Source organism: Rattus norvegicus, chromosome 19, assembly GCF_021556685.1.
Source record: "Rattus norvegicus strain SHRSP/BbbUtx chromosome 19, alternate assembly SHRSP_T2T, whole genome shotgun sequence".
NCBI classification, from domain to species: domain Eukaryota; kingdom Metazoa; phylum Chordata; class Mammalia; order Rodentia; family Muridae; genus Rattus; species Rattus norvegicus.
This window is the reverse complement of record NC_141552.1, coordinates 15524860-15551169: the sequence shown is the minus strand read 5'-3', so window position 1 is coordinate 15551169 and position 26310 is coordinate 15524860. Positions and strand designations below refer to the sequence as shown.

Here is a 26310-nt window from a genome sequence, read left to right as displayed (position 1 = left end):
TGATGTGGAGGCATATTACAGCACAATAGGAAAGAGTGGCTGCTGTGTAACAAATTCGCTGCTGTTAAGGTAGCTATGGGGGCAAGACCTCAGCAGTAGCCCTTAAGATGGGAAGGAGATGATGTGTTTGATAACTGAAAGGAGCTGCCTCAACTGTGTTGCTCTGCCTGCTCAGAGCCCTTTCAACATCACTCTGTCCCTGAAGAGGAACTCAAGGTCTGCCCCCTGCTGCCTGTGAGCCAGGACTAGGCACAGAAAGGCAAGGCCAAAGCGCTGGTTTCCAATTCCTCAATAATGCTGGATTGCCAATAACGTACTTGTATACACAAATACAGTGTGGTAAGTTACAATAGATACTAATCATTTCTTACATGCGGCAGCAGTTGATTGACTACAACTAATTCCAATTAAAAAAGAAAAGAAAGAAACCTGGCTCTAGTGGAAATATACCAAGAAATATCTAGGATGGTGGGGAACGAATTCTGCCATGGACTGAACTCAGAAAAGAGGGATTGGGAGAAAGATGCATGGTTAAATAGCCCACCAGGTTCACATTGTGTCAACTTGATTTAATCTAAGGACAAAGAAGTGGAGTATCTCTGATGGCTTTCTTCTAATCCCTCGAAAGGATCCCTGAGGATTGGCCTCAGTTCTTCACACTTCTTGATGGGGCAACAACACTCAAGGAATCTTGAGACTGTCATAGGCACAGTATTATGCTACGTATACAGAGTAGATAATACTAAGATGTTCAGATGGTGATATCCATTTGTATGCACTCTTAATGTGGACCTAAGGAAATAGAGATCAATGTCCTTAGAATAGAAAGATCAGTTCCAGTTTTTTTCTACCATTCAAAACTGAAAAACTGGTAGGGAGAGAATGGTAAATAATCGAGAATTCGTAGATGATGCTTGGAAAGAAGTGTGGGTTTCTGTGCTGGTTTTAGACGGGTCTCAAGTATCACAAGTTGCCCTCTACCTAGCTGGCCAGATGCACTTTAAGCTCAGATAAACCTCTTTCCACTTTTCAATACATAGGCTTACAAGAGTGTCCTCCAAGGACTGTGAGTACAGCATTGGCCTTTGACAGTTGAGGTGTGTAACCCACAACTATAGTTTCACCCACGATTCTCAGTGTCTACCAGCTATTTCAGATTGTTGCTGTTATATGCTTGACAATCAAGGACGCAGAAAAATACCCTAATAGAGAGCAAGGACATGGTGATCACATCCTTGCCTCTTCTGTATGTTCTGGATGAGGTTTGGTAAAATTCCAGTATTGCAAAAATCTTTATATAGGGCCCAGCACATTAAGGGTCACTATGCACTGTTCTATCTAAAATGGTCTAATCAAAACTGACTCCCATATAACACTTCCTGCAATCCTCATATGAGAAGCTTGAGCTTTTTGTTTTGACTTTTTCTTTTCTCTTTCTTAATTATTTTTTGCTATATAAGTTGAGAGAAAGATAGTTAGGGCCATGAATTTGCCCCCAAAATTTGAACTAAGGAGGAGATCAATCAGTGTTAGTGTGTGCATTCTATAAAGTATTCATTTTTTACTATGATAGATGCTTTTGTGTTTGGTGGGGTGGCCATTTCCCAGTGTACAGGTGCTGGGACCTTGCTCTATCCACTTAATCATGTTTATAGCCTCATTTTAGACGTTTATGTGCACCCCCTATATCTCTTGACTATTTTATTTTTCTGATAGAAGCTCATGGTATATCTTACTCAGGCCTGTGAGCAGTGCTCCTTTGGCGACATTGGTGCAGAGACAAGAACCCCACAAGCAGCATGAGCCCTATCTCTTTCTCTCAACTTATATAGCAAAACATAAGAAAGAAAAAGAAAAAGTCAGTCAAAAATCTCAAGCTTCTCATATGAAGATTGTAGGAAGTGTTATATGGCAGTCAGTTCTGATTAGCATGAGGTTCCCTTCACTGGTGGCTCCAATATTGCACTTTCCTCTGCCAACTGGTCTCCACACTTTTCCTAGCACCATAAAGATTTCAACTCTTTCTCCTAAGGAATATTCTGGCAATTGTGGATTGTTAAGCACATGACTTCATGAGTGTTCCCCTAACACACACCCATGTTGTAACCTACCATGCAGACTATTTCTTGATGTGATTTAAAGCACCAGAACATAATGAGACAAGAGAACTTTTGACTGCATATTCAAGCTGGTATGAAATCTCAGGAAGTTTTAATGGCTAACATTGGTGAATGAGGACAATTTGAGTTATGATGAGACATTTTTGTGTAAGATATGGAAGGAAACATTCATTTAGGTGCATAGGAATTACTAAGGTTTTTTATAATCAAGCCTTGAGGAAAATTTGGCTTTGGAAGCAGGAGATGCTCAGTGGCTGTGCCCTGGGAAAGACTCCTGGAAAGGGCACCTCTGCTTATGCTCAGTACAGGGAGAACATTAGCAGGAGGCAAAGTCTGCTCCCCATGACATCAGCTGTCCCTTCTTGGACATTCTATTGTCTCCTAGAGAGTTCTGGCATCCTCTGTGATGTCACCAGTGTTGTAGTGACAACCAGGGCCCTAGTTTCTCTCAGTCTGAGTCTGGTGGTTACACCCTAAGACATGTTTTCCCGTCTTAGCAAGCGTTTTGGGAGGGGGAACGTCGATTGTGGAGAGACTAGAGTGAAGGAGTCTGGCCTTTCGTCTCAAAGTAATGATGGACAAAGACAGCACTTCTGGGGAATGTGGAGTAAGTTCTGAGCAGTATATATTGAGCTTCCTGTCAGGGGGGCTGGAGGCTTACGCTGACCATTCTAGCAATGGGCCACAACAACTGGAGCATCTGAAAAGGAATTGAATTTCCACGAATATCACAATTCCTTAAAGTCAAGATTTCAGAACATTAGATTCTCCATCCCCACTGGGAGGATATGGTAAGGCAAATGCTATTATACTGTGAACTTCTGGTCTTTACTTTTACAGTGCATTTGTTATGTTACATTGATATAAAAACCCCATCAGGAGTCATGGAGGGTCCACCTTTTCTGAGTTTAGACAGGGCATCAATGTACTTCACTATCATTGCTTCTTTAAATACAGTGTATATCTGACAGTAGGAAAAGGGGGAGAATTGTGCTCCAGGCAATAACCTTATGTTTTTAGACCTTCTCTGATTTCTTCTAACTAGCAAAATTTTTGATCACACTGTGATCTTCATGAATGTATTATTTAATGAAAAACTATTGTGTGGTATAGCATCACCAGGGCACAGACATTTAATGCAAGAGCTCTTTGTTTACTGTGAACATGGACTTTATTACTGTTCAGCTCACCTACCTCACACCTTTACTGCAAAGCTAAAGGGCACTTAGGTCTAGAGCAACTCAAGGCACAACTTGATAGGAAATGAAGATAAGTAGGGCAATGGAAAGTCTTTCAGTTGTAGGATTTTTAAGAAAGTGTGCAGAGAGAGCTACAATGCCCTTCTTCTGGGGGAACAGTGAATTAGGAAGGACAGTTGGGAGCTTTACTTAAATACAGCATCTGACTCCTGAGACTTTATTGGTAAATTAATGTCTGGAATTTTGTGTTGTAAAACAATGCATTGCCTTTGCAGCTTTTGGCAAGGGCCATCGACAGAGAGATCACACCAGCTGGGGACAATCTGAAAAGAAATCAGGTTTTCTTAAGTCACCTGAGAAGTCCTCAAGGAGAGAGGAATGAATGGGTAGCACCATAATAGAAGGCCTTAGGATCTCAGATAGTGCTACTCTAGATGCCTTGAAAATAGAAGCAGAAAATGAAAAACTAAATGACTTCACAGGAATTAGCTCAATTCTGATTATGATTATTTCATGTTGGTATTTTATACTTGATTCATTTTTTAAAAGTTTTAAAATAAGAGTCTTCGGTTTTAATTTGAGGCTGTCTTAGAATCATGAAATGCTTACACTCTGGGCAACTAAACTCCAGGAAATCTTCTCCAGTCATACAGCTGGGTCATATGTGAGGCAACAACTGTTTAAAAGGGACAGCTGGTTGCTTTCTCCTGGAAGAAGCACTTGGGGGTTGACTGTCACTTCTGAACCTTCTGTTCTGAGTCACTTCGCAGAAGGGGCACTTTGCTCTAACTCCTCCATGGGACCCATCCAGCACTGGGGCTGGAGGCTCCTATGGTGTTGCAGCTCTGAGCTGGGAGGGGTAGCTCTCACCCTGACTTGAAGAAGCCTGTTTTCACAGCTGATCTAGATCTGAGGAACAGGTGCTTTTAAAGAAGCATGTGAAAGTATCTCCTGCAGGAGAGCTCACTATGCAGGGAAAGTCACACAGGACAGGGAAAAGTGGCTTCCCAACTTCCACGGGGCGAGCGAACCAGCGAGGGCACAGGATGGTTGAGGAGTTTATGAAAGGCCTGCATCTCCCTGAAAGTCTTCCAGCAACTCTACATCCCACCACTATCCCAGGCTCACAGGTGAGGATCAGCAAAGCCTGCCACCTACTGGGGTCCCTGCAAAGTAAACCTGGAGTGGTGAACTGGGGAAAACACTTCAGGGGAAGGGGAGACACCAGTCCCCAGGGCCAAGCCTGGCATCTGTTCATTTGGCTCTGGCTTCTAGGTGTTGCCTAGTGCAGGGCTTGGTGAGCCCAGATCTCAAAAGTCTTTGGCCAAAGAAGTGAGAGCCCACAGGGCAATGCAAACCACGGCAGGGCAGGGCAGAGCAAAGCCGCACTCCAGCAGACAGTGTATAAGCTATGGGCTCCCGGGACTGGCAGGAGCAGGGCTAACCCTTGCTCTTTGGGCAGGGCAGGGCAGGGTGGGGCGGGGCGGGGCGGGGCGGGGCAGGGCAGGGCAGGGTGTTCCGCACTCCAGCAGACAGTGTATAAGCTATGGGCATGCGGGACTGGCTCATTATAAGGCAGGGGAGTAACACACTCCTTCTAAACAAAGAATGACTGTACTAATAATCTAACCTTAATATTTTGAATTTCTTGTCCCATATAAAGAACTGCCTCTTCTAGAGCATTCGCCCTGACTTCAAACCCTCCATGTATCTTTCCTTGAATCAATAAAGCAATACTAACATTCTTAGATAACTTAGATGAGCAGTGTGGACCTCTCTAACCAAAGAAGTAGTAGATAAGGCAAAAGGAGACATTACACCAATCAGAGCAGTAAGACCCAGAATTAAGGCAACCACAAAACGCCTGCCTCTATGAAGTACAGAGGAGGCATGATGAATGGCCTCTATGCCAGGATCAAAAAACCATGTCCCATTAACATAGACAGGCAAAAGTACATAAGGAGGTTGTCGTACTATGACAAAAACATTTTTCCTTGTAACAGTAAGACAATTAGATAATTGACAATTTATGCAAGTAACATGATAAACACCATGACCATCCTGACAAGGGAAAAATCGCCATGCTCTTCAGAGGAAAGAAAGGAGAAAGGAGCAGCCACACAGGCTAAAACGGAAGCAGAAACTCTCTTAACCTCAGAACGAGGTCTAATAAGGGTTACTTTATGAGGAGCAGCCAAAAGACGCTATAGATCAGGCTGAACAGGAAGCAAGTGGGAATTAAAAATTGGGGGAAAGGTAGGGGAAGCCCATCCAGGGGCAAACCAGGCATTAGCAGGGGAGGTCGGTAAGGAAGCATCTCCTTTGGTAAACCTATACTGTTTCAATTGCATAGATAATCATGTTCTGGACTACTAACAGACCAATCTAAACGTTTAAAAGTTTGAGCTGTAGGGCTAAAGGGAGTAAAGTACGCAGCTTTGGAGAGAAAACCGCAAGACCACCATTTAGGGTAGCCATTAATAGCAATATTCTCCCAATCAGAGATCAGCTCCTCGCCATTCTGACAAGCAAACAAAAGGGAAGGCAAAGGACCTGAAGAAGATGGAGGAGAATAATGAAAGCCTCCTTTAAAAGGTAAAAATAATTTTAGAAACTGAATGTCTCGCTGACTGGTGGAATCGTCACTACAAGCACATTTTCGAGGAGTTGGAGACTCTGAAATTAACTCTCTCTCCTCTAAAGAGAAACACCCTTTAATGTCATTTTTAACAGTAAAGCATGTGGGAAGGGAGTCAGCGATTCCAGAATAGTTGTAGCAAGTCAAAGTTCGTTCTTTGAAATAAGAACTACTTTCTCCTCACCTTGACAAGGCCAAATTCCCAAGGGGCCACATGAAACAAGGGAGGATCAGGTAAATAAGCCCAGTAAGAGTCTTGGGCAGCAGCATAGAGAAAAATAATTACCTGGGTGAAGAGCAGTGAAAGCATAGCAGGAGAAGATTGGAGGGAGTAACTGGGAGTCGGAGAGGAAGCACGCTATCTCTTGCAGCAGAGACCAATTCTTGAAGCTGATCCCAAGTTGGCAACAGCGTGGTAGATGAGCGACCATGCAGCTGAAGCCTGGTGAAAGCAGAAGTGAGGCGCTGCTCAGAGCTGTCTGGCGTCATCAGGAATGAGGCACGCTCCGCTCTCATCTTTCACTGTCGGTTGTTGAGGGGAGACTTTCTGCTTTTCTGCCCTGGGATTGTATGATCTGATGAGGCGGTCCGGAATCCAGACTGGTGACTCGGCATCCTGTGGAAAGACACATGCATGCCCCCTTGCGGAGGAGAGAAGAACATCTGGTCCCTTCCACTTAGATGAAACAGCTTTCTGCAAATCTAAGGGATGGTGATGTTCCCTAGGATCACAATGGCGCTGTTGCAGATCTACCTTGAGAATCTTTTTTTCCCTTTTCTTCTTTTTCTTCCATCTAAATTAAACTGGGTATTTCTCATTTACATTTCAAAGGTTATTCCCATTCTCATTTCCAGGCCAACATTCCCCTAACCCCTGCCCCTACCCTTCTATATGGGTGTTCCCCTCCCCATCCTCCTCCCATTACCGCCCTCCCCTGAGGAATCCAGTTCACTGGCGCTCCAACCTTGACAGGACCCAGGGCTTCCCCTTCCACTGGTGCTCTTACTAGGCTATTCATTGCTACCTATGCGGTTGGAGCCCAGGGTCAGTCCATGTATAGTCTTTAGGTAGTGGCTTAGTCCCTGGAAGCTCTGCTTGGTTGACACTGTTGTTCATATGGGGTCCCAAGCCCCTCCAGCTCTTTCGGTCCTTTCTCTGATTCCTTCAAACGGGGTCCCATTCTCAGGTCAGTGGTTTGCTGCTGGCATTCGCCTGTGTATTTGCTGTATTCTGGCTGTGTCTCTCAGGAGAGATGTACATCTGGTTATTCAAATAATTACTTACAAAAAGAGCATGATAATAAGTGAGTGGGGGAGACATATTTTAATTCTCCTCCCTGTACCTTAGCCATCTGTGTCTTTAATATTTGGTTAGATCTCTCAATAATTGCCTGCCCTTGAGGATCATATGGAATGCCTGTAGTGTGTCTAATAACAAATTTAATACAAAAGTTTGCAAAGGCTTTAGATTGATAAGCAGGAACATTATCAGTTTTCAGATGCAGCAGGATGGCAAGAAATGCAAAAGAAGCAAACAAATGCTGCTGTACATCCTTGAATGCTTCTCCCGTCCTGGCTGTGGCCAAAATAACTCCAGAAAGGTATCAATAGTCACTTGAACAAAGGAAAAATTTCCAAAACATGAAACATGAATTACATCCATCTGCCGTAGGATTCCAGGCTTGAGTCCTTGAGGGTTAACTCCAGGCAGAGAAGCTGGAAGTGTTGTAGGACAAGCAGAACAATGTTTTACAATCTGACGAGCTGCCTCTCTAGTCAAGAAAATTGATATCTCAGTGCCTGAGCATTTTGGTGGTGAATACCATGGGAGGCAATTGCTCTACTAACATCATCTAAAAGCGAACCCTGAGTCAATAAATTTGCATATGAGTTTCCTGTGACTAAAGGTCCAGGAAGACTATTGTGAGCCCGAGTATGTCCCACAAAATAAGGAATCAAGTGTTGACGCACCAATTGTTATAATTTTTGTAATAAGGTATTAATTGTTGTTTTGTCTGTGTTGATCACAGCTATCTCAATAACAGGGAAGAGTCTATCACATTTTGAGAGTCAGGATAGAGGTTAAAATGAATCGAGGAATAATGAGAAAAAACTTCAATAACTGCATATAACTCTGTCTTTTGAGCTGAGGTAAAGGAGGTCCTGGTGTCAGTTTCAGAAACAATAACGAATGGCTTTTCCATTTGAAGAACCATTGGTAAAGAATATTTTTCCTTGATCTAAAGGCTCCATAGAGAAGGCAGAAGGAAATATAACTTGTTGTCAATTCAGAAAATGTAACAGAGGATTTTTTGGAAGATGATATAACACTTGCCCCTTAAAGGAGACAAAAGCTAATGCAAAGGAACCAGAAAAATTTAGCAACCACTCAACCTGAGTGTTGGTGCAGGGTATTCTAATCAATTCAAAATCTTTACCCAATATCCCCTAATCCTTCTCTACCCTGCATAATGAGCTGAGCTACTAAATCATAATAAGGAATCAAAACGTGGGGAGGGAGCAGGCAAATGGATCCATTCTAAAGGTCCTTGTTCTTGCCAGATAACCCCGGTGGGTGTTAGGGAAGTATGCAGGATAACACATTCACAGGCCTCATATAAATCAATTCTGACAGTGAGTTGTGCCTGGATGGCCTCCTCAAACACCTGCAGAGCCTTTTGTCCCTCTTGAGTTAACACTCAGAGAGATTTGGGACAATGATCTCTCTTTAAAATATCAAAAAGTGGCTTTAATTGGCCAATGGAAAATTTTACATAAGGTCTAATCCAGTTGATTTCTCCTAGCAGTTTTTGGAAATCATTTAAGGTTTTCAACTTATCCATCCTAAATCTTAAGACTGCATGTGAAATAGGATCAGAATAAAGAATTCTCCCCAAATAATTGTATGGGGGATCCTTTTGAAAATTTTCAGGAACCACTATTAACCCATACTTACGCACACTTTGTATAAGGTTATCCAAAGCTTGATTCAGCAAAGTCAGGGAAGAATGAGCAATCAAAATATCATCCATAGAATGAAAAATCAACAACTCAGGAAACTGTTGACGAGTGGGAGACAAAGCCATATCCACAAATGTTTGACACAAAGTGGGACTATTTTTCATTCCCTGTGGGAGCACTTTCCATTGAAACCTCTGGTAAGGCCTTTGTAAATTTGTTGAGGGTAAACTAAAGGCAAAGGCTTCCTGTCATCTGGATGCAAAGGGATAGTAAAGAAACATCTTGCAATCTATAACACACGCAGAGCATCCTTCGGGAATCTCTGTGGGAGAGGGCAGTCCTGGTTGCAGAGCCCCTTAGCCTCCATGGCTGCATTCCCCTTCCTTACATCTTGTAACAATCTCCATTTGCCAGATTTTTTCTTAATCACAAAGATAGGTGTATTCCAAGGCCTGGTGGAGGGTTAAATATGACCGTTATCCAGTTGTTCTTGTACAAGGTGAGTAGCTGCCTGGATCTTTTCTTGACAAAGGGACCACAGATCCACCTAGACACTTTGATCAGTGGCCCAGACTGTCTTATCCCCAGTTAAGTCAATTACCCCAGAGATACTTTTCCACCTAAAAGAAGTCTAACCTCATCCTCATAATTAGCTTTAAATAAGAGAAATTGTCCCTCTGTGAGACAGGACCTGGCCAGGATAAATCAGTCTGCAGGAGTGAGCCAAATAAATGCCTACCAGATTTTCCACAAGGGAGAGGACATAAGGTGAAGTAGGGCCATATTTAGAAGTATTTTCTTTTCATTCCTTAACAAGTTTAAAGGAGATGAGTTCCCATTTCTGGATCTCCATGCTTACTGTTAGAAATAGCATCAAATGTTCCCCTTGTTCCCTGGCCTTCTACACTGCTTGCAGAATACGGGACTGAGGGGGGCTTCTTTTCTTACTCCTTTTCTTAGGCGTAAGAGGGCCCAGTCAGGATTACGATATTTAGCTGCCTCATCCTCTCTCAGATTCATCTCCAGGATCTAAATGCTCTCCCTCCTCGTCCTCCTCAGGGTCTGAGGAAGTCTCTAGTAAATCTACAATACACTGTGAAGGCGGTGGTTTTGATGACTTAGCAGTTTGTTTCTTATTGGTTTGTTTGGACAGTAGAGGCACTCCTTCCTTCACAGCACTGTTTGTACTACAAACAGACCCTGCTGATGAGCTGGGCAGGTCTGTTATCTCAGCCTGGGAAAGTGCCTGTTTCACCACAAACCAGAACATAAGCGCTTTCTCTGGAACCTGTCCTTCGTCTTCCTCATCCTTATGTTCCAGAATCCAGGTTTTTATATCCTTTCCTATGCTTTCCCATGCTGCTTCATCCAAGGTCCCTTTATCAGGTAACCAAAAGCTCACAGAACAAATGAAGAGGAGACAATCAGAGAGCTACTGTTTTTCAAAGTGAATTCTCTTTTTAAGCAATACCTTATGAAGAATCTTTTCATACATAGATCCCTCACTGGATTCAGTTTGCCCATAATAAAACTATAAAACTATCACACTATCACTTCATACCTATTCTTTCTCAGCACTCCTCTTTGGCCGAGGGGACCGTGGCTCTCATATATGGTCCTTTCCAGATCGAAAACATCAGGAAAGGGGTTTGGGGCTTACACAATTCTTCCAATTCTGAGTCCCACGAGTTGGGTGCAACTTACTGCCGGGGTCTAGCCTTGACACAGGATCCGGGTTCTCAACTGAAGGCAGGGATATCTGGAAGGTGCTTAATAAATATACAGACTACTCTGTGGGTACAAACTGACAGGCAATTTCAAGGCTTGAACTCTCTCTCTCTCTCTCTCTCTCTCTCTCTCTCTCTCTCTCTCTTTCTCTCTCTCTCTCAGCTTGGGGCTGCACAGACTGCATTCTCTTGTGCACTCTGCTTTTTCTATTGTGGTTTTCTTTTCTCGAACTCCCACACTCATGTACACCTTTGTTTTATTACCCTTTCATTCTCACACACACTCTTCATACACACCTCACACATATTTCACACACACCACATGCACTCTCCTTTCACTCACACACACAATCTTCATACACTCGTCACATTCTCTCTTCTCATCCTCTCCAGCCTTTCTCTTGCTTCAGTCTTTTATTAATAATCCAAAAGTAGGTAGAAAAAAGACATTGTATAATCATTGCCAAATCAAATTCAAAAGAATAACCACATCCCACAAAGAAATAAGAATTACAATTGTTGGCCAAAGTTTCAAGCTTCCCCTATTCCCAGGCCTGTGGCCAAAATAATAATAATTGTAAACTTATTATTATTTAAACTTTAACTTTTAACTTATTATACTTCAGAGCTCAAAGCTCTGAGGTCAGCTACTTGCATTTTCCTGGGAAGCTCTAATGATAAATGACATAAGCAAAGATGCCAGGCAGTGACCAGAAAGTATCAAGTTAACCCTTAACTCAGTGGTTCCGCTAGCTTTCTCTTCCTTGCACACAAAGACTCTTGTATGAGTCCCCGTATTCTGACTAGTATATAATTTTATATATTCTATACTTTCTTATCCAGGAACCACTCTCAAATGTTATATAAAACTTAATTCCTAATGCAATAACTTTTTCCTTTCTTAGGGTCCTAATGCTGGCTCTAATTCATTTTCTGATAATTACTTTAAAGTTTCTTTGCAAGTCAAGCATTAATCTGGAATCTATTGTGCAGTTATTACATTGTTTCCAAAACAAGAACACATAGCATGCACCTGGGCCATCGGGGCTGTGCTGTGCTCTGCTCCTATGTCTCAATTTCCAATTGTTTAAGAATCATAACATCAAGCAACATCTAGTTTCACAGAATTCACCAGAGCAGAAGGAGAAGGAAGTAGGAAAGTCAGATATAATAGAATAATTGTGCACACCAAGGTCATCTGAAAGGCAGCCACACAGAAATGAAATCTATACAGCCATTGTCCAGGGCTAAGGGTAGGAGAAATGGGAACAACCAGTCTTTACAAAGAGCTGCTGTGGGCTACTGAGATGTCTCCATCCTGGCCTGCTGCTGGGAGTCCCTGTCATCTATGTTGTCCCCAGCAATTATTGACCCTATGCACCACATATTGAGTAATATACAGAAAAATTGCTGCAGAAAATTGACAACATTCACAATTGAATACAGAAGTCATCCTAATGGAGAACCATGTGCTTCAGCTTTTCTTGCAATACAGCATCGATATTTACCCCAGAGATTATGACCTTCAATGTCATGCTGGGAAACAGGTTTTGACAGATGCTCTTGTCCTTGACCAGAAGTATGCTGTGTTTTTATTGATGTAGATTAGACTTAGTTTTATCATTTATGTCAATGGGTCTTTTTTTCTACAGTCTGTCTGTGGCCTGTCCTGGGTGAATTTCCCTCATAGTCCAAAGGAAGGAATCCCATTCCCCGTTGTATATTATTGTTAGGGACCACGTGGTTCCTCTGAGAGAACAGCCGATGCTCTACCCTGTGAGTCATCACCACAGCTCCTGCAGGTGGCTTTTGTTATTCCACATGAGGTGCTGTGTTAGGTGGACAGGATCACATACAATTAAATAGAGAGATCTCAGGAGATGTGTGTTCACAGGGAACTTACTGAGCTGTGCGTGCTCAATGTGTTAGGTTGTCAGGCATCCCTACAGGGCTCTGGTGTTCCCACTGCTCAGTGTGGGTCAGGATCATCCTCCAGCATCTTACTTATTTTTATGTCTTTCTAGTTTTCTCCTAAGGCTTTCATCTTATCAATACACTTTCCCAATGAGACTTCATAACTAGCCATTATGGTTAACAAGAATAAAGAGGGTCATTAAGTGGCTGCTAGCTGTGTTTGTGGGAAAGCTCCTGACAGAGAGTGCAAGCCTGCCAGGTGGTGTCTCTCATGGTAGGAGGGACTAGCAGAACTGCTGTGGTCTGGGAGCACATGGGCTAGGGGCTGGAGCCAGGCTGCCTGGTGCCCCTCTGTGGCCATTTGACCTGGGTCCCAGTGTGAGCCCAGGGTGCTCTTAGTCCAGTTGTGCTTGCTCTACTTGTCCAGTGGCCTTGTGGCATTGCTGAGCACAGCCTTCAACCTGGACACCGTGAGGAAAATGATATCCGGAAATCAGGGGATCCCTGGAGTCTCTTTGGCTTCTTGCTAGCCAAGCACTGGCAGTTGAGGCTGGAGGACAAGGGTCTGTGAGTTCCCCAACTTTTCCCATCCCACCTTGGTTACTTGCCGAACCAGAGAGAACAAGGGCACTCTCTACCACAGCACTTCTTCATGCCCATAGCCTATCAGTCTGCTGGCAGGGACTTGAATTTTTTCTGCCTGACTCTGCCTGACCCTGACCCTGACCCTGACCCTGACCCTGACCCTGACCTGTCCCCAGCCCTGGCCCCGGCCCCGGCCCCTGACCCTGACATCTCCTACTTCTTCAGCCCAAGACATTTGAGATCTGGAGTAGCCATTCCCTGCACCGGCCCTGCCATTAGAGTCTAAAGGCAGTGAGGACAGGCCCAGCTGACACTTATGTCTCCCCATCCCCAGATGTGTTTTGCACAGTTCTACCCTCACTGCTTAGTTTGAGGGACCCCAGTAGGTGGCAGTCTTTGCTGAGCCTCAGGTGTGCCCCTGGGGCAGTAGGGGGACTTATGATTGAGGGAGGACATTCAGGGAGATGCAGGCCTTTCTCAAACTCTCTGATCATCCATCCAATACCCTCCCTGGTTCTTGCCCAGTGGAAGTTGGGAAGCCACTTTTCCCTGTTCTGTGTGACTTTCCCTGCATTGTGAGCTCCCCTGCAGGAGGTGCTTTCACATCCTTCTTTAAAAGCACCTGTTCCTCAGATCCAGATCAGCTGTGAAAACAGACTTCTTCAAGATAGTGTGAGCTACCCCACCCAGCTCAGAGCTGCAACTCCATAGGATCCTCCAGCCCCAGTGCTGGGTGGGTCCCATGGAGAAGTCAGAGCAAAGTGCCCCTTCTGAGAAGTGACTTAGAACAGAAGGTTCAGAAGTGACAGTCAACCCCCAAGTGCTTCTTCCAGGAGAAAGCAACCAGCTCTCCCTTTTAAACAGTGTAGGCTCCCACATGACCCAGTTCTGTGATTGGGGAAGATTTTCTGGAGCTTAATTGTCCAGTCAGAGTAGGACTACATCCTTGATCCATGCTCATTTCCACAACAAAAAGTCCTCCTCCACAACCCAGGCCTTGAGTTGAACCCAGGTCTTTCCAGGACCAACAGACCTGAGAGAACAGAGGGCAGTCCAGGGGAGAGAAGAGACCAGAATGATTTTAAGCTGGAGAAAACTCCCATACTAGCCATTTAACAACTTTTGTCCAGACCGTGGACTGCAGAATCTTAAGATAACATTTTTCTGATATCAGCTGATAAGTGAAGCTGAAGTCCAACCTGGGTGGGATCATCCCAGGCAGGGAGGGGATCTGACTCTGCAGGCCTGGCCAGCCTCTGTGGTCTCCTGAAAATAATTGTTGGTCAGCTGTTAATCTGAAGTGAGAGTAGGTTTTTGCCAATGCAAACAGATGAGATTTCAAGTTTCACACACTATGTTAAAGACACACATTTACACTCGGGGATTTGAACTTACTTCTGTAGAAGTGACGGTAGGCCAACAGAGGGAAAGCATTCTTGCCTTTAGCATTCTGTCTGTATCAGAGACTACAGGGACTGGCTTCCTGGACAGATATGTCCAAGGAGACAGATATTGTAATGGGGGGGGGTGAGGTAAGAAATATCCTGGGGACAGTGATTTCAGATTGTGCCTTTAGCCAGGAATGTCTGTGTCATTAAGGCAAGCAGCCTTGGGCCTGCTAAAACTTGTCACTACTACAGGGCATCTGGTCCAGGTCCTTCTGAGATGAAGGCCTCTCTTTATAAAAGAAAAAGAAAAAGTTTATTGAGTAATGTTGCTCAACCTGTGTGTCGTGACCCCTTCTAGGAGAGTGTATGTCAGATACCTTGCATATCAGATACTTAGCATGCTATGACATATAAGAGTAGCAATATTAGTTATGAAGTAGCAATGGAATGATTTTATGGAGGGGATCATCACAGTATGAAGAGCTGTATTAAAGGGTTGCAGCAGTAGGACTGTTGAGAACCACTGCCATAGAAGCTGACACATGGGAGCAGACTCCTCAGATGAGTAGAGACCCATGCAAGTGATACTATGTCCCACCCTAGAACCCAGAGGCAGAATCTATCCCAGGAGTCTGTGGGTCACCTTGTCTTAAATTCTCCCAGGGTCAAGAATAGCATTGATCATCTCAGCAGAGTCAGCTTGCACAGCCCACATCAGGCCCATGGCTTCCCTTTACAGAGAAGGATGTGGGTCTGAGTGACAGACAGTGAGACTGAGGGGACCCTGATACTCATTTGCTTTGAGCTGTGGTTTCTTCACCTGTAAAATGGACGTGTTTCTGCTGAATTGGGTTGTTGTGGAGATTAACAGAACATACAACCTGCTCAGTGTCTGCCTGGCATGGACACCTGCTGGTTAAATGGAAGCTGTCGATGGTGATGCATTTAAGAGTAGAATCTCTAGCCCGATACTGTTAGATGTAGGTGTTGTAAGCATTTTGTGATTCTAAGACAGCCTCGCATTAAAACAGAAGGCTCTTTTTTTAATTTTTTAAAAAAAGAATCAAGTATAAATTACCAATATGAAATAATCATACTCAGAATTGAGCTAATTCCTGTGAAGTCATTTAGTTTTTCATTTTCTGCTTCTATTTTCAAGGCATCTAGAGTAGCACTATCCGAGATCCTAAAGCCTTCTCTTATGGTGCTACCCATTCATTCCTCTCTCCTTGAGGACTTCTCAGGTGACTTAAGAAAACCTGACTTCTTTTCAGATTGTCCCCAGCTGGTGTGATCTCTCTGTCCATGGCCCTTGCCAAAAGCTGCAGAGCCAATGTGTTGTTTTACAACACAAAATTCCAGACATTAATTTTTACCAATGAAGTTTCAGGAGCCAGATACAGAAGTCAACTCCCAACTGTCCTTCCTAATTCACTGACCTCCCAGAAGAGCATTCTTCTTCCCTCTGCACACTTTCTAAAAATCCTTCAACTCAAAGACTTTCCATTGGTTTAGTTATCTTCATTTCCTTTCAAGTCCTTCCTTGACCATCTCTGAACCTAAGTGCAGTTTTAACTTTGCAATAAAGGTGTGTGGTAGGTTAGCCTTACCAAAGTAAAGTCCATGTTTACATCAAACAACCAACCCTCGTGTTATATGTCTGTGCCATGGTGATGCTATACCACACAATAGTTTATCAGTAAATAATACATTCTTGGAGATCACAGTGTGATCAAATATTTTGTAACATAATTAGTAATTTTTGGTCTATTATATAAATTAAGTTCTTTGACAAGGATTCTGTTGATATCTGTCATATCTGAGTGCATCATCATAGGAAACCCAAGGAACATCAATCCTGGGCTTTTGAAACGGTTGCACATGGCCAACTGGGAACCAAAACCACCCAGGAGACTACTGATACTTGACACACATAAAATTAACCTCCCTGTTTTCATATAGTTTATGTCAAGAGGTCACCATTCCTAACCATGTCTCATTATCCAACCTGCTACTAAATGGAAGAGTTGGCATCAAGGAGGTCACCCCACAAAACACAAAACACCCATCTCAGATAAACATGTATGGTTTATTGAATCCAAAACATCCATGAATTTCAGGACACAATTAAAAGTCCAAATCTAAGGATAATAGATATAGAACAGAATTAAGATTTCCAGTTCATAGGTCCAGTAAACATCTTCAATAAATTATAGCAGAAAACTTCCATAAGGTAAGGAAGAAAATGCCATAACTGTACAAGAGGCCTACAGAAGGCTAAATGAACTGTACCAGAAAAAACTCTGCCATTCACATAATAATTAAAAAACTAAATACACAGATCAAAGAAAGAACTTTAAAAGGGGTAGGGTATAAATAACCAGTAATAAATAAATTCAGACCTATCTGAATTACACCAGACTTCTCAACAGAGACTCCAAAAGCCAGAAAAATTTGGGCAGATGTAATGCAGACCCAGACTCCTATACCCAGCATAATTCTCAATCACCATAAATAGAGAAACCAAGATATTTCACAACAAAACCAAATTTAAACAATATTTTTCTTTAAGAGAGCACAACAGAGGATAATATGAGGAAAACCCCAAGAAAATGAGCTAAACTATACACAAGAAAAACCAAGAAATTAATCAACTCAATAATTTCAAAAAAGGGAAGCAAACAAACATGATTTCACCTATAACCAGAAAAAGAGGAGAAAGCAGCAACCATTTGTCTTTAATATCTAACCAGATCCTCTGTCACCAGTCCCACAGCTCCTAGGGACCAAACTGCCAGCCAAAGTATATGCAAGGATGGGTCTATGGTTCTAGGTAACTGTGTAGAAGAGGACTGACTTAAGTGGCATCATGGGGTGGGAGGCCATTGACTACCCTGAGGCCTGTTGCCCACCAAAAGGAGGTCCTAGAGGTGTGAGGTGGGAATGGATATGTGTGGGTGGGGGAGCACTGTCACATAGGCAAAGCTGAGCAGAAATGGGATGTAAGATATGATGAGGGGAGTGTGGAAAGTGGGACAACATTTGAAATATACATAAATAAAAAAACAAATGATTAAAAAATAGCCAAAAATAAAATAAAGTAATAGGTAAAAGAAAAATTAAAACAAAACAAAGCAAAAGAAATCCTTGTGGTGGATTGGCCTACTTCTGCTTGTATTTTACTGCTAATTTGGAGAACTCAAAACTGGTTAATCCAAAAAAAACCTGACCCTGCCCCCAGTTAACTGTGTTTATAAAGAAGCCACCAGCCAACAGCTGCACAGCAGAGAGATGGGGGAGGTGAGCTTTGAGGGCTTTGCTAGAGAGGATCATGAGGAGGGAAGAAGGAGGAAGAAGCTGCCAGAGAATAAAGGAAGAACATGTGTGATGGAGAGGAGAGAGGAAGAGGACAGCAGCCATGGTTAAGGGAGAGGAGAGCCTGGTCCTGAGGGCTGTCCAAGGGGAACAAAGAGCAGTCAAGATGCTACACAGTCAGTAAGAGTTGAGCGTTATTGTTTGGAAAGTAGATCTCGTACCATGGAGGGCAGGCAGCTGCCCAGCTACTGTGCTGATTAAGGCATATGATGAATAAATTTACAAAATATGTATAACCAGTAAGGAGCTCTATAGAGGATCCTAAAAGGAATACTTTAGTTTGAAGAGAAGGATAAAATACCAGAGGAAACAGGAAATAATTTAACAAAACTAGAACAGTCAATCAAAAGAAGCCAATAAAACCCACAAAAATTAACAAAATTAAATACATAGGTTTAAATAATATTTGCATGTCACTAAACTCAATTCCCCAGTGAACAGACATTATTTAGCCAGAAACAGGATCACCATCATGAGAGATGTAGAGGATATACTAGGGAAACAGACCTAAGACACAGGTCCCTATAGCAATTCTATGCAGTTTCTCTATCCAGCTGACAGAATAGATTTCAAACCAATCCTGTCCAGAAGATGTAAGGACATTCATTTCATACTTTGCAATTACCAAAAGATACTACAATCTAAATATATGCATATTAAACACAGCAGTCACAAATTTAAATATATAATTATCAGATAGATCTGAAATTACCCATTAGCTATAATAGTGGTTGTGATTGTTTTTAATAGTCTATTCTGACCACTTGGCAGATCACATGCAAATAAACAAAAGAGGAGGAGCAGAATTCAGTGACATCATCAGTCAAATGGACCTAACAAACTACACTGAACTATACATATATTTTCTATCAGCCTGTGGATCTGTCTCCAAAATTGACCACGGATTAGGACACAGAACAGCCCTCAGGAAAGATAAGAAAGCTGAAGTAGTGTCATGCATTCTATCCAAGCACAAAGGAATCAAACTGGTATCACACAATAGAAAGTGCAGTCAGTACACACTCTCGTGGAAGGTCAGCAACACAAACAACACACTACTGAAAGGGCCAAGGGAGAAACACATAAGGAAAAATTAAAATTCCTAGAAATGAGTGACAATGAAAACACAACCACCACAGATCTATGCGATACAACATAGTTTTAGGAATTATGTTGCAGTCAGCAAAGCCAGAGCAGTGGACCCATCTTATCCCTTTGTCATGCATCAGAAGTAGAGAATGTGGACTGTGCCCTGTTGGGTTAATGCCTTGAACTGGCTCACCACATTCCCAACTTCCCTTTGCAATGATAACATATTTTTGGCATTACACATTGGATATATGCAATTTGCCTTTTGATTTCATAGGGGAATAATTAAGGGACTTCCTGGAGGGTCGAAAAGCACTGTGGATAAACTGTGTAGAGACCGAAAGACTACAGGGGTTTTGGAAGCTGAGCTAATGTATTTTTATTATGATATGTTTAAGAACCTATGGGGAATTGGGAGTGGAATATGGTGATTTGAATGATAATGGCCCCCATAAACTCACATATATGAATGTTTCTTGCTGGTTAGTGGAAATATTCGGGAAGAATTATAAGATACGGATTTGTTGGAGGAGTGTATGGGATTGGGCTTTGAGGTTTCCAAATTCAACACCATCTATAGTTAACACTTTCTCTGTCTCCGACTTGCACATAAGATGTAAGCTCTCAGCCAGTTCTCTAGAAACATGGTGTCCTACCTGCTGCCGTGTACCCCAGCATAATATTCATAGACTCATGATCCTTGAAACTGTAAGCTGAAATAAACTCTTTCTTCTACAAGTTCCCTTGCTCATGGTGTCTCTTCACAGCATAGAAAAGAAACTAAGATTGGAAGGAACAGTTAAGTGAAAAATTTCTCAGTAATATCCTGGAAAATAAAATTCAGACATTTACCAAAAGTGTCAGGTACCGTGATCAAGCTGGCTTGACTGCAGAGGTGCAAGAATGTTTCAACAAATACAAATGAATAAACAATTCACCACAGAAAACCAAGAACAGGAAACACATGATCACTGCAGTAGAGGCAGACAATCTCTTTGGCAAAATCCCACAGTGATTAATGCAAAATTCCTGGAAATCTGGGATATGGAGAAGACACACCTTAACATTATAAAGGCTATATGCAAGGCAAACAGCATCCTAACTGGAGGAAATCATAATGGATTTCCACCAAAATCAGGAATAAGTCACAGATGTTCATTCTTTTCATCTAATTCAACTAGTATGTGAAGTCTTATCCAAACAATATGACAAGAGAGAGATGGAAAGGCATGTCAATATGAAAGAAAGCAGTCAGAGCATTCTCATTTGCAGGCGATATGATCCATATATAAAGACCACTACGAAACCACTGGCAAACTCCTATGGCTCATGGACACATTCACTAAAATCACAGTAAAATCAATAGAACTCCTGTATACCAACAATAAATATGACGAAAGAAGCCAAGAAAACAAACCCATTCAGAATAAAAATCTTGCAGTATCTAAGGAAGTAAAGACTTGTTAAAATGAAATCATTAGGAAAAATAAAAAAACTGAAGAAACCAGAAAATGAAGAGACCTCTCATTTTCATGTATCAGTATGATTTATATTATTATATCGAATTCTACCCGAGTCATCTACTGGTTTAAATCCATCCCATTATAATCCCAATACAGAGCTTCATGGGAATGAAAAAAAAAAATCTCAGAACTCACATGAAAGCACAACTGAGCAGGGCAGTCAGACACTGCTAACTAATAAGACAGTAAAGCACTGCGGGAGGCATCACCTTTAATGATTTCACCTTCATTTTGGGGAATAGTAAAAAAGAAAAACCAGCATGTTAATATCATGAGAGCAGACACAGTGCCTAATGGAATAAAATTGAAGAGCCTGATATTGGCCTATGTTCTTATCAGCATTTGGGTTTTGAGAAAAAGGGAAACAAACAAACAAAACAAAAAACTCATAACCCCCCCTCCCACCACCACACACAAGTGCAGTTTTCAACCTGTGGGTTGCAAGCCCTTCAATATGTGACATATTCAATATGTGACCACATATGAGACATACTTTATACATGCTATTTACATTACAATTCAAAACAGTAGCCACCTTACATTTATGACTTAGCAATGAAATAATTTGTTAGTTGGGGTTGGTTACCACAATGTGAAGAACTGTATTCCTTGAGTTGTTCTTGGTCATAGTATTTTTCTGCAGTAACAGAAATGTGACTGATATATAAACTGGTACCGAAGTGAGTGGAGATGTTTGTGAGGAATCTCTTGATTTTTTGGAGGAGGGTGGGAGACTTTGGATTGGGAAAACTGTTGAATTATTTAAGGAGATCTTAACAGTTCTTTTAGTTTGCCACATGGGAGACATAAGTATTGTGAGTCTGTGCAAAATAGAGCCTCTCTGATGAAACTTCAAAGGATGGCAGGAACTCTATTGGTGACTGGCTTAGAAGCAATTGATATAATTTTGGCAAACAATCTGTCTCTTTTCTGCCTGTTTACTAAGAAGTGACCTGAAGATGAATAAAAAGCTAATTGACTAATTGTTTTGAGCAAACTTCAAGGGGTAGATATCCGGTGACCTTCCTCATATGGTAGGAATGTGTGTTTGTATTTTTCATTGTTAATGTAGCCAGGACTTCAGTTAATCCTGGCACATTCAGGGTCTGGACGCATAGGAAACTGCAAGATCTCCCAGGATTTGGAAAATGTCCCAATTGTTGTAAGGTCCCCAAAACATGTTGTCACCCCACACACATTGGGAAGCAACTTAAAGGAACATGACCCCCTCATTCTCAAGAGGAAGGGTGGGTGGGTGGTTATTTGTCTGCCGTTGGTTATGGATGATTATTGTCAGTTAGGGGGTTGGTTGCAAGTTCTTACTGGCCATGGTCAGGGAGGAAACAGTAAAGCAGATTCGAATCAGGGATGTCTTTCTTCCTTTCTCTTTCTGTCCTCAATTCTCTGTCTAATGTTGTGGGAAATCAGGAGAAGGGACTAAAATGACAAAATCATAGATCACTGTATCTCTATTTATACTAGAAAGCAATACCAAGTCTCAAATATTTTAGGATGGCATGGATTCTTGAATGATAGAATTTAAAATTGTACTTGCATAAATGATTCAATTCATTTTTAAGATATAAGTATATGCAACTTATTCACAATGTGGTGTAAAATTCTAATTTTATAAAATTACTACTGCACACTGCCGTGGATAATTAAGGAATTCAAGCTAGTACTTTCCAACTATAAATAATCAGTCTTCCAGTCATGTTAGGTACTGCTTTAGTTAGGTACAGAAATAAGCTTTATTTAACTTCCTGTGTATGTTTTTAAAGTTAAGTAGGAAGTAAATCCCTTGGGAAAAAAGCCACATTTGTCCACTGAGATAGACATTACATACAAAGGTGGTTCTCAAATCCTTTAGAGATCTGAAGAATCTGCCATTTCAGATGTCCTAATAGTTAAAGGCTTTTCACAGTGGGAGAGACCTCAACTCCTGGTAGTGTCCCCAATCTATTCTGAAAAAGATGATGGGCTCTAAAGAACCATTGGGTGAAATACTACCTACTTACCTCTACTGCTGCCAGAAAGCTGTCCAGACTGTGCAGAAGTTGATCATGGGGAACTCTGTGTCCCAGTTTTTGGAAAAAAAAATTGGATAGTCCTTCAAGTGACCTGCTTCAAAGGATTGTTGTCAGAGCTCCTGGCCCAGTGAGTTGAAGGTGGATGCCACAGTGAATATTTGCTGACTGACTCCCAGGGTAGCCAACCATTTCTGTTATTTCTTAGGTTTGGAAGCTGTTTGCTCTGAATTTCCTTTTATTCAGGCAACATTTCTCCTCCTCAGATCTTGGATGGGGTTGAAGATTAGATAGTTTAGTCTTAACCTTTTCTTGTTATGAGAATCAGAAAAACAAACTTGTTCACCATCGTGCAGAAATGTGACAGCCAGGAACCTGGACAGGAACAGGGTGGACATGGGAGGCTCAGAAAGCAGGGCTCTATGGACAGTCCACAGCAGTATCCAAACTCCTGTGATAACCGCTCTGGCACCATAAGTCCTGAGAGAGGATGGGGATGCCAGGAGAGTGTGCGTGGTCTGCCCACTGCCTGGGACTTTTAAAAGCTTGTACCACCCCTGAGCACATAGAAGAGCTTGAGCAGAAAGAGGCCGATGCCCAGAAGCCTCTGCTGTGGTAGGAGGCAGTTATGGCGGTTGGAGGTGGGGGTAGAGGTGGAGGAGGGATGGGAGAAGAACGAGGAGTTTCCCCAAAAGACAAGAACAGACACCATCCTTACTACTCCAGAACCCACGCCAATCCCACCCCACCCCTAAAATGCCCAGTCCACTGCCAAACCTCCCCATGCCAAGCATTCACAGCTTCATCCCCACTGTGCTTATTTCTTATTTTTTTAACTTCTTATTTATTCTCTGTGAACCTCACATCCTGCAGCTCAACTCCATTCATCTGCCCTCCCCTCAGGTCTGCACTCCACCTTTGCATCCTGCTCTAAATCAGAGCAAAAATAATCTTCGTGTGGAAGCTGAATAAAGAAAAAGAAAAAGAAAATTTGTACGCAAAAAATGTGTCAAATTTTAAGGATGAAAGACATAAACGCTTAAATTGTTTGGAATTAATGAAAGTACATTTGGTCTCAGAAGACTTATTATGGTTAATAAATGCAAGTTATGATAGATAAGGGATACAAAGCTTAAAAAGTGATAGAAAATGATTTAGGTACAAAAATTTAGACTAATATAATTTAGATAACAAAGTACCTTCTCCAATTTTGCAAAATACGAATGGACAGAATATTGTGACAGTAATTCTTACCTGATGCATCTCATAAGTTTTCTTATTTTATCTAGCTTATTAATGTTAAATTAAAGGTATTTCTTGGAGTAAAAGCGGAAATGCTGAGGTGACCTCCCTTTGTACTAAAGTGTGTCAACTTTCAATTGTTAGTTCTGTACTGGCAGTGAGCTAAGTGCTGGCAGGATTTCTCTTGTCATTTCTATGTCCCATCATCAGCTTTGCTATTTTGTGGATGTTTGTCCTTCTCACCAGCTCAACACAAGCTAAGAGATGTATCAGGTGTTGTCTCACTGCTGACTGGATGTAATAAAGATCTGATGGCCAAGAGCTGCGTCAGGAAGTATGTGGGCAGAACTTCCGGCATAGAGAGGGACATAGGCAGAGGCAAGCTGAAGCAGGAGATTCAGAATAGACATGGGCAGGAAGAGATATGGAACAGACCACGGCAGAGGGGTAAAGAGCTAAGCAGCAGGTGGGTCTCAATGGTAGAAGAATGGGGTTAAATTTTAGAGAAGATGAGGGACTGCCCAGTGAAAGGCCTAAGATTCAAACTATGTTCGAATTCTCCATGTCCCATTCACACCTCAGGCAACTCTGTGAAAATAGTACACAATACAGTATTAACATGGCTTTGAGTCTGTGGTTTGGTTACTTTTGGTCACTGTTCCTCAAGACTGCAGGAGAAGGAACAACACACAGGGCAAACACATGAAAACCATGTGCAGCTTAGAGTGGAAAAGATGACTAAGAAGTTTAATGTCACAGCAAAGTCATGTGCTGAAGAGGAGGGTGACATAGTTAAGGAGATGAATGTTATTAACAATAAGCCTCCTGCCTCTGTACTGTACAGATGTGGAAGGTGTCCTCAAGGCAAGACTCTTACCAATTAAAGTTCCAACTTGGAAAAGGGAGCTCAATAGATTTCGTGCTCCTACAAAGCAAGTGCATAGGGAAGCTGCTGCAGTTGTCATCCAAGCAGGCAGCTGACAGGTCAGTGCACCTCATGTGGCACGGAATTTGGAGGAAAAAAGATTTTAAGATTCAGGATGACATGAACAGGACCAGGCGACTCTCGCATTTATGTTTTTATTATTTGAGGCTTGAATTAGAATGATACTCATAGTCTCATTTTTTTAGTTTTCTTTCATTATTTTATCTACATTTCCAATTTATCTCCCACTCCATGTTCCTCTACATGAGTCTCTCTTCTGTCCCCCACGCCCTCTCCCTATGAGATTTCTCCTCCACCCACCAATTCACTCCTGCCTCAGAGGCCTAAGTTCCAATATCATGGTCCATGACGCTTCCTCAGAAACAAGGTTCTCCCGTCCCAGTGATCCCAGATAAGCTAGTCCTCTGCTACATATCTACCTGGAGCCATGGGCACACCCTGATTCTTTTATTAGTTACCTTAGTTAAGGTGTCTCTTCACAGCAATAGAGCAGTGACTGACAGGCTTAAATTCACTTTGCATCCCAATTTTTGTCCTTTCTCTATTTACTTCTCTCCCACAGTTCCTCCCCAATGTCCTCATACCATCTCCTCTGAGAGAGTAGAGGAATATCCCTCAGAGTGTGCCTCCACCAAGACACATCAAGTTTTTGTAGGGCTGGTGCACCTTCTCCCACTGAGGCCAGGGAAGACACCTGAGTTAGGGTATCAGATTTCACAGACAGGCAAACCTTTGGGGATAGCCTCGGCTCCAGTTACTTACAACAGTGTATGTAATACTGTATTAAACTTAGTAAGGTTTATTTACCTTCACCTAGCAACTCATCCTGAGAAACAGTGCTCTGGCCTGATGCTTTTGTGTTCAGCCGTATCTTCCTCTTTCTTCTGTGCTTACCATTGTAACACAGGAGAAGCTTCTAATATTCATGTTGCCAGATCTTTCTGGTCTTGGGGGATAATTCTATTCTGAGTTGTATATGGATTTAATATCTTCTTTACGTATGATGAATATATACTTCAGGAAAGGACTGCTTCCTTGTTTCTATTAAGATCTAATATGACGAAAGGATTCTGATTAATATTCCAGAATCGTAGGCCACCAGGTTGGTATGTCATCACTCACTGAAGTGAGGTGAATTTTATAACACCTTTTGGCCACCCACTTTCAATGTCATTATGTGGTATTGCCTTAGGTTCTTTTCTACATTCCCCTGCCTTTGGCTGAGTATATGTTTGAGGTCTCTCTGTGACTGTGCAAAGAAGTAAGAGCTAGGGCTGGCCAACAAAATAAGAAAGTACTTGTTCATCCAAAAACAAAAACAAAAAACAAACAAACAAACAAAAAAAGCTCTAGGGTAAAATATCGGTGCTAGTGCTGAACTGAACTGTCAGAGGTAATTTTTTAAAGTAAATAACACTATCTTGGGGCTGATAATATGAATCAAATATCCTGCAACATAAGTTTGCAATGTTGCCTGCATTTTATAAATCAAGTCTGACCACCGTTTTGGTTCTTTCCAATCATGTCTGAGTGCATCATCACGGGAACCCCAAAGAAAATCAGAAATGGGTCCTTG

General features: G+C 42.1%; 4 protein-coding genes across 8 annotated transcripts in view; 2 read left to right on the top strand and 2 right to left on the bottom strand.

Moving 5' to 3' along the window:
- LOC147998860 (disks large homolog 5-like) overlaps nt 1-6567 on the bottom strand; it is a 71411-nt gene extending 64844 nt beyond the window's left edge. For 2 of the 3 annotated variants that reach the window (XM_087595577.1, XM_087595578.1), the window contains exon 1: nt 6244-6567. The gene's annotated coding sequence lies outside the window, so the exon portion shown is untranslated. The remainder of the gene's footprint in view (nt 1-6243) is intronic. The other variant, XM_087595579.1, reaches the window with a different exon arrangement.
- LOC147998836 (uncharacterized) overlaps nt 1-26310 on the top strand; it is a 924038-nt gene that overhangs the window by 221683 nt on the left and 676045 nt on the right. The gene's annotated exons all lie outside the window — the stretch shown is intronic.
- LOC147998853 (uncharacterized) overlaps nt 1-26310 on the bottom strand; it is a 343457-nt gene that overhangs the window by 130217 nt on the left and 186930 nt on the right. The gene's annotated exons all lie outside the window — the stretch shown is intronic.
- Nucleotides 2571-26310, top strand: part of LOC147998859 (disks large homolog 5-like) — a 31434-nt gene continuing 7694 nt past the window's right edge. Inside the window, exon 1 of the mRNA XM_087595533.1 lies at nt 2571-2727. Coding sequence (XP_087451659.1) covers nt 2601-2727 — 127 coding nt within the window. The 5' untranslated portion in view covers nt 2571-2600. The remainder of the gene's footprint in view (nt 2728-26310) is intronic.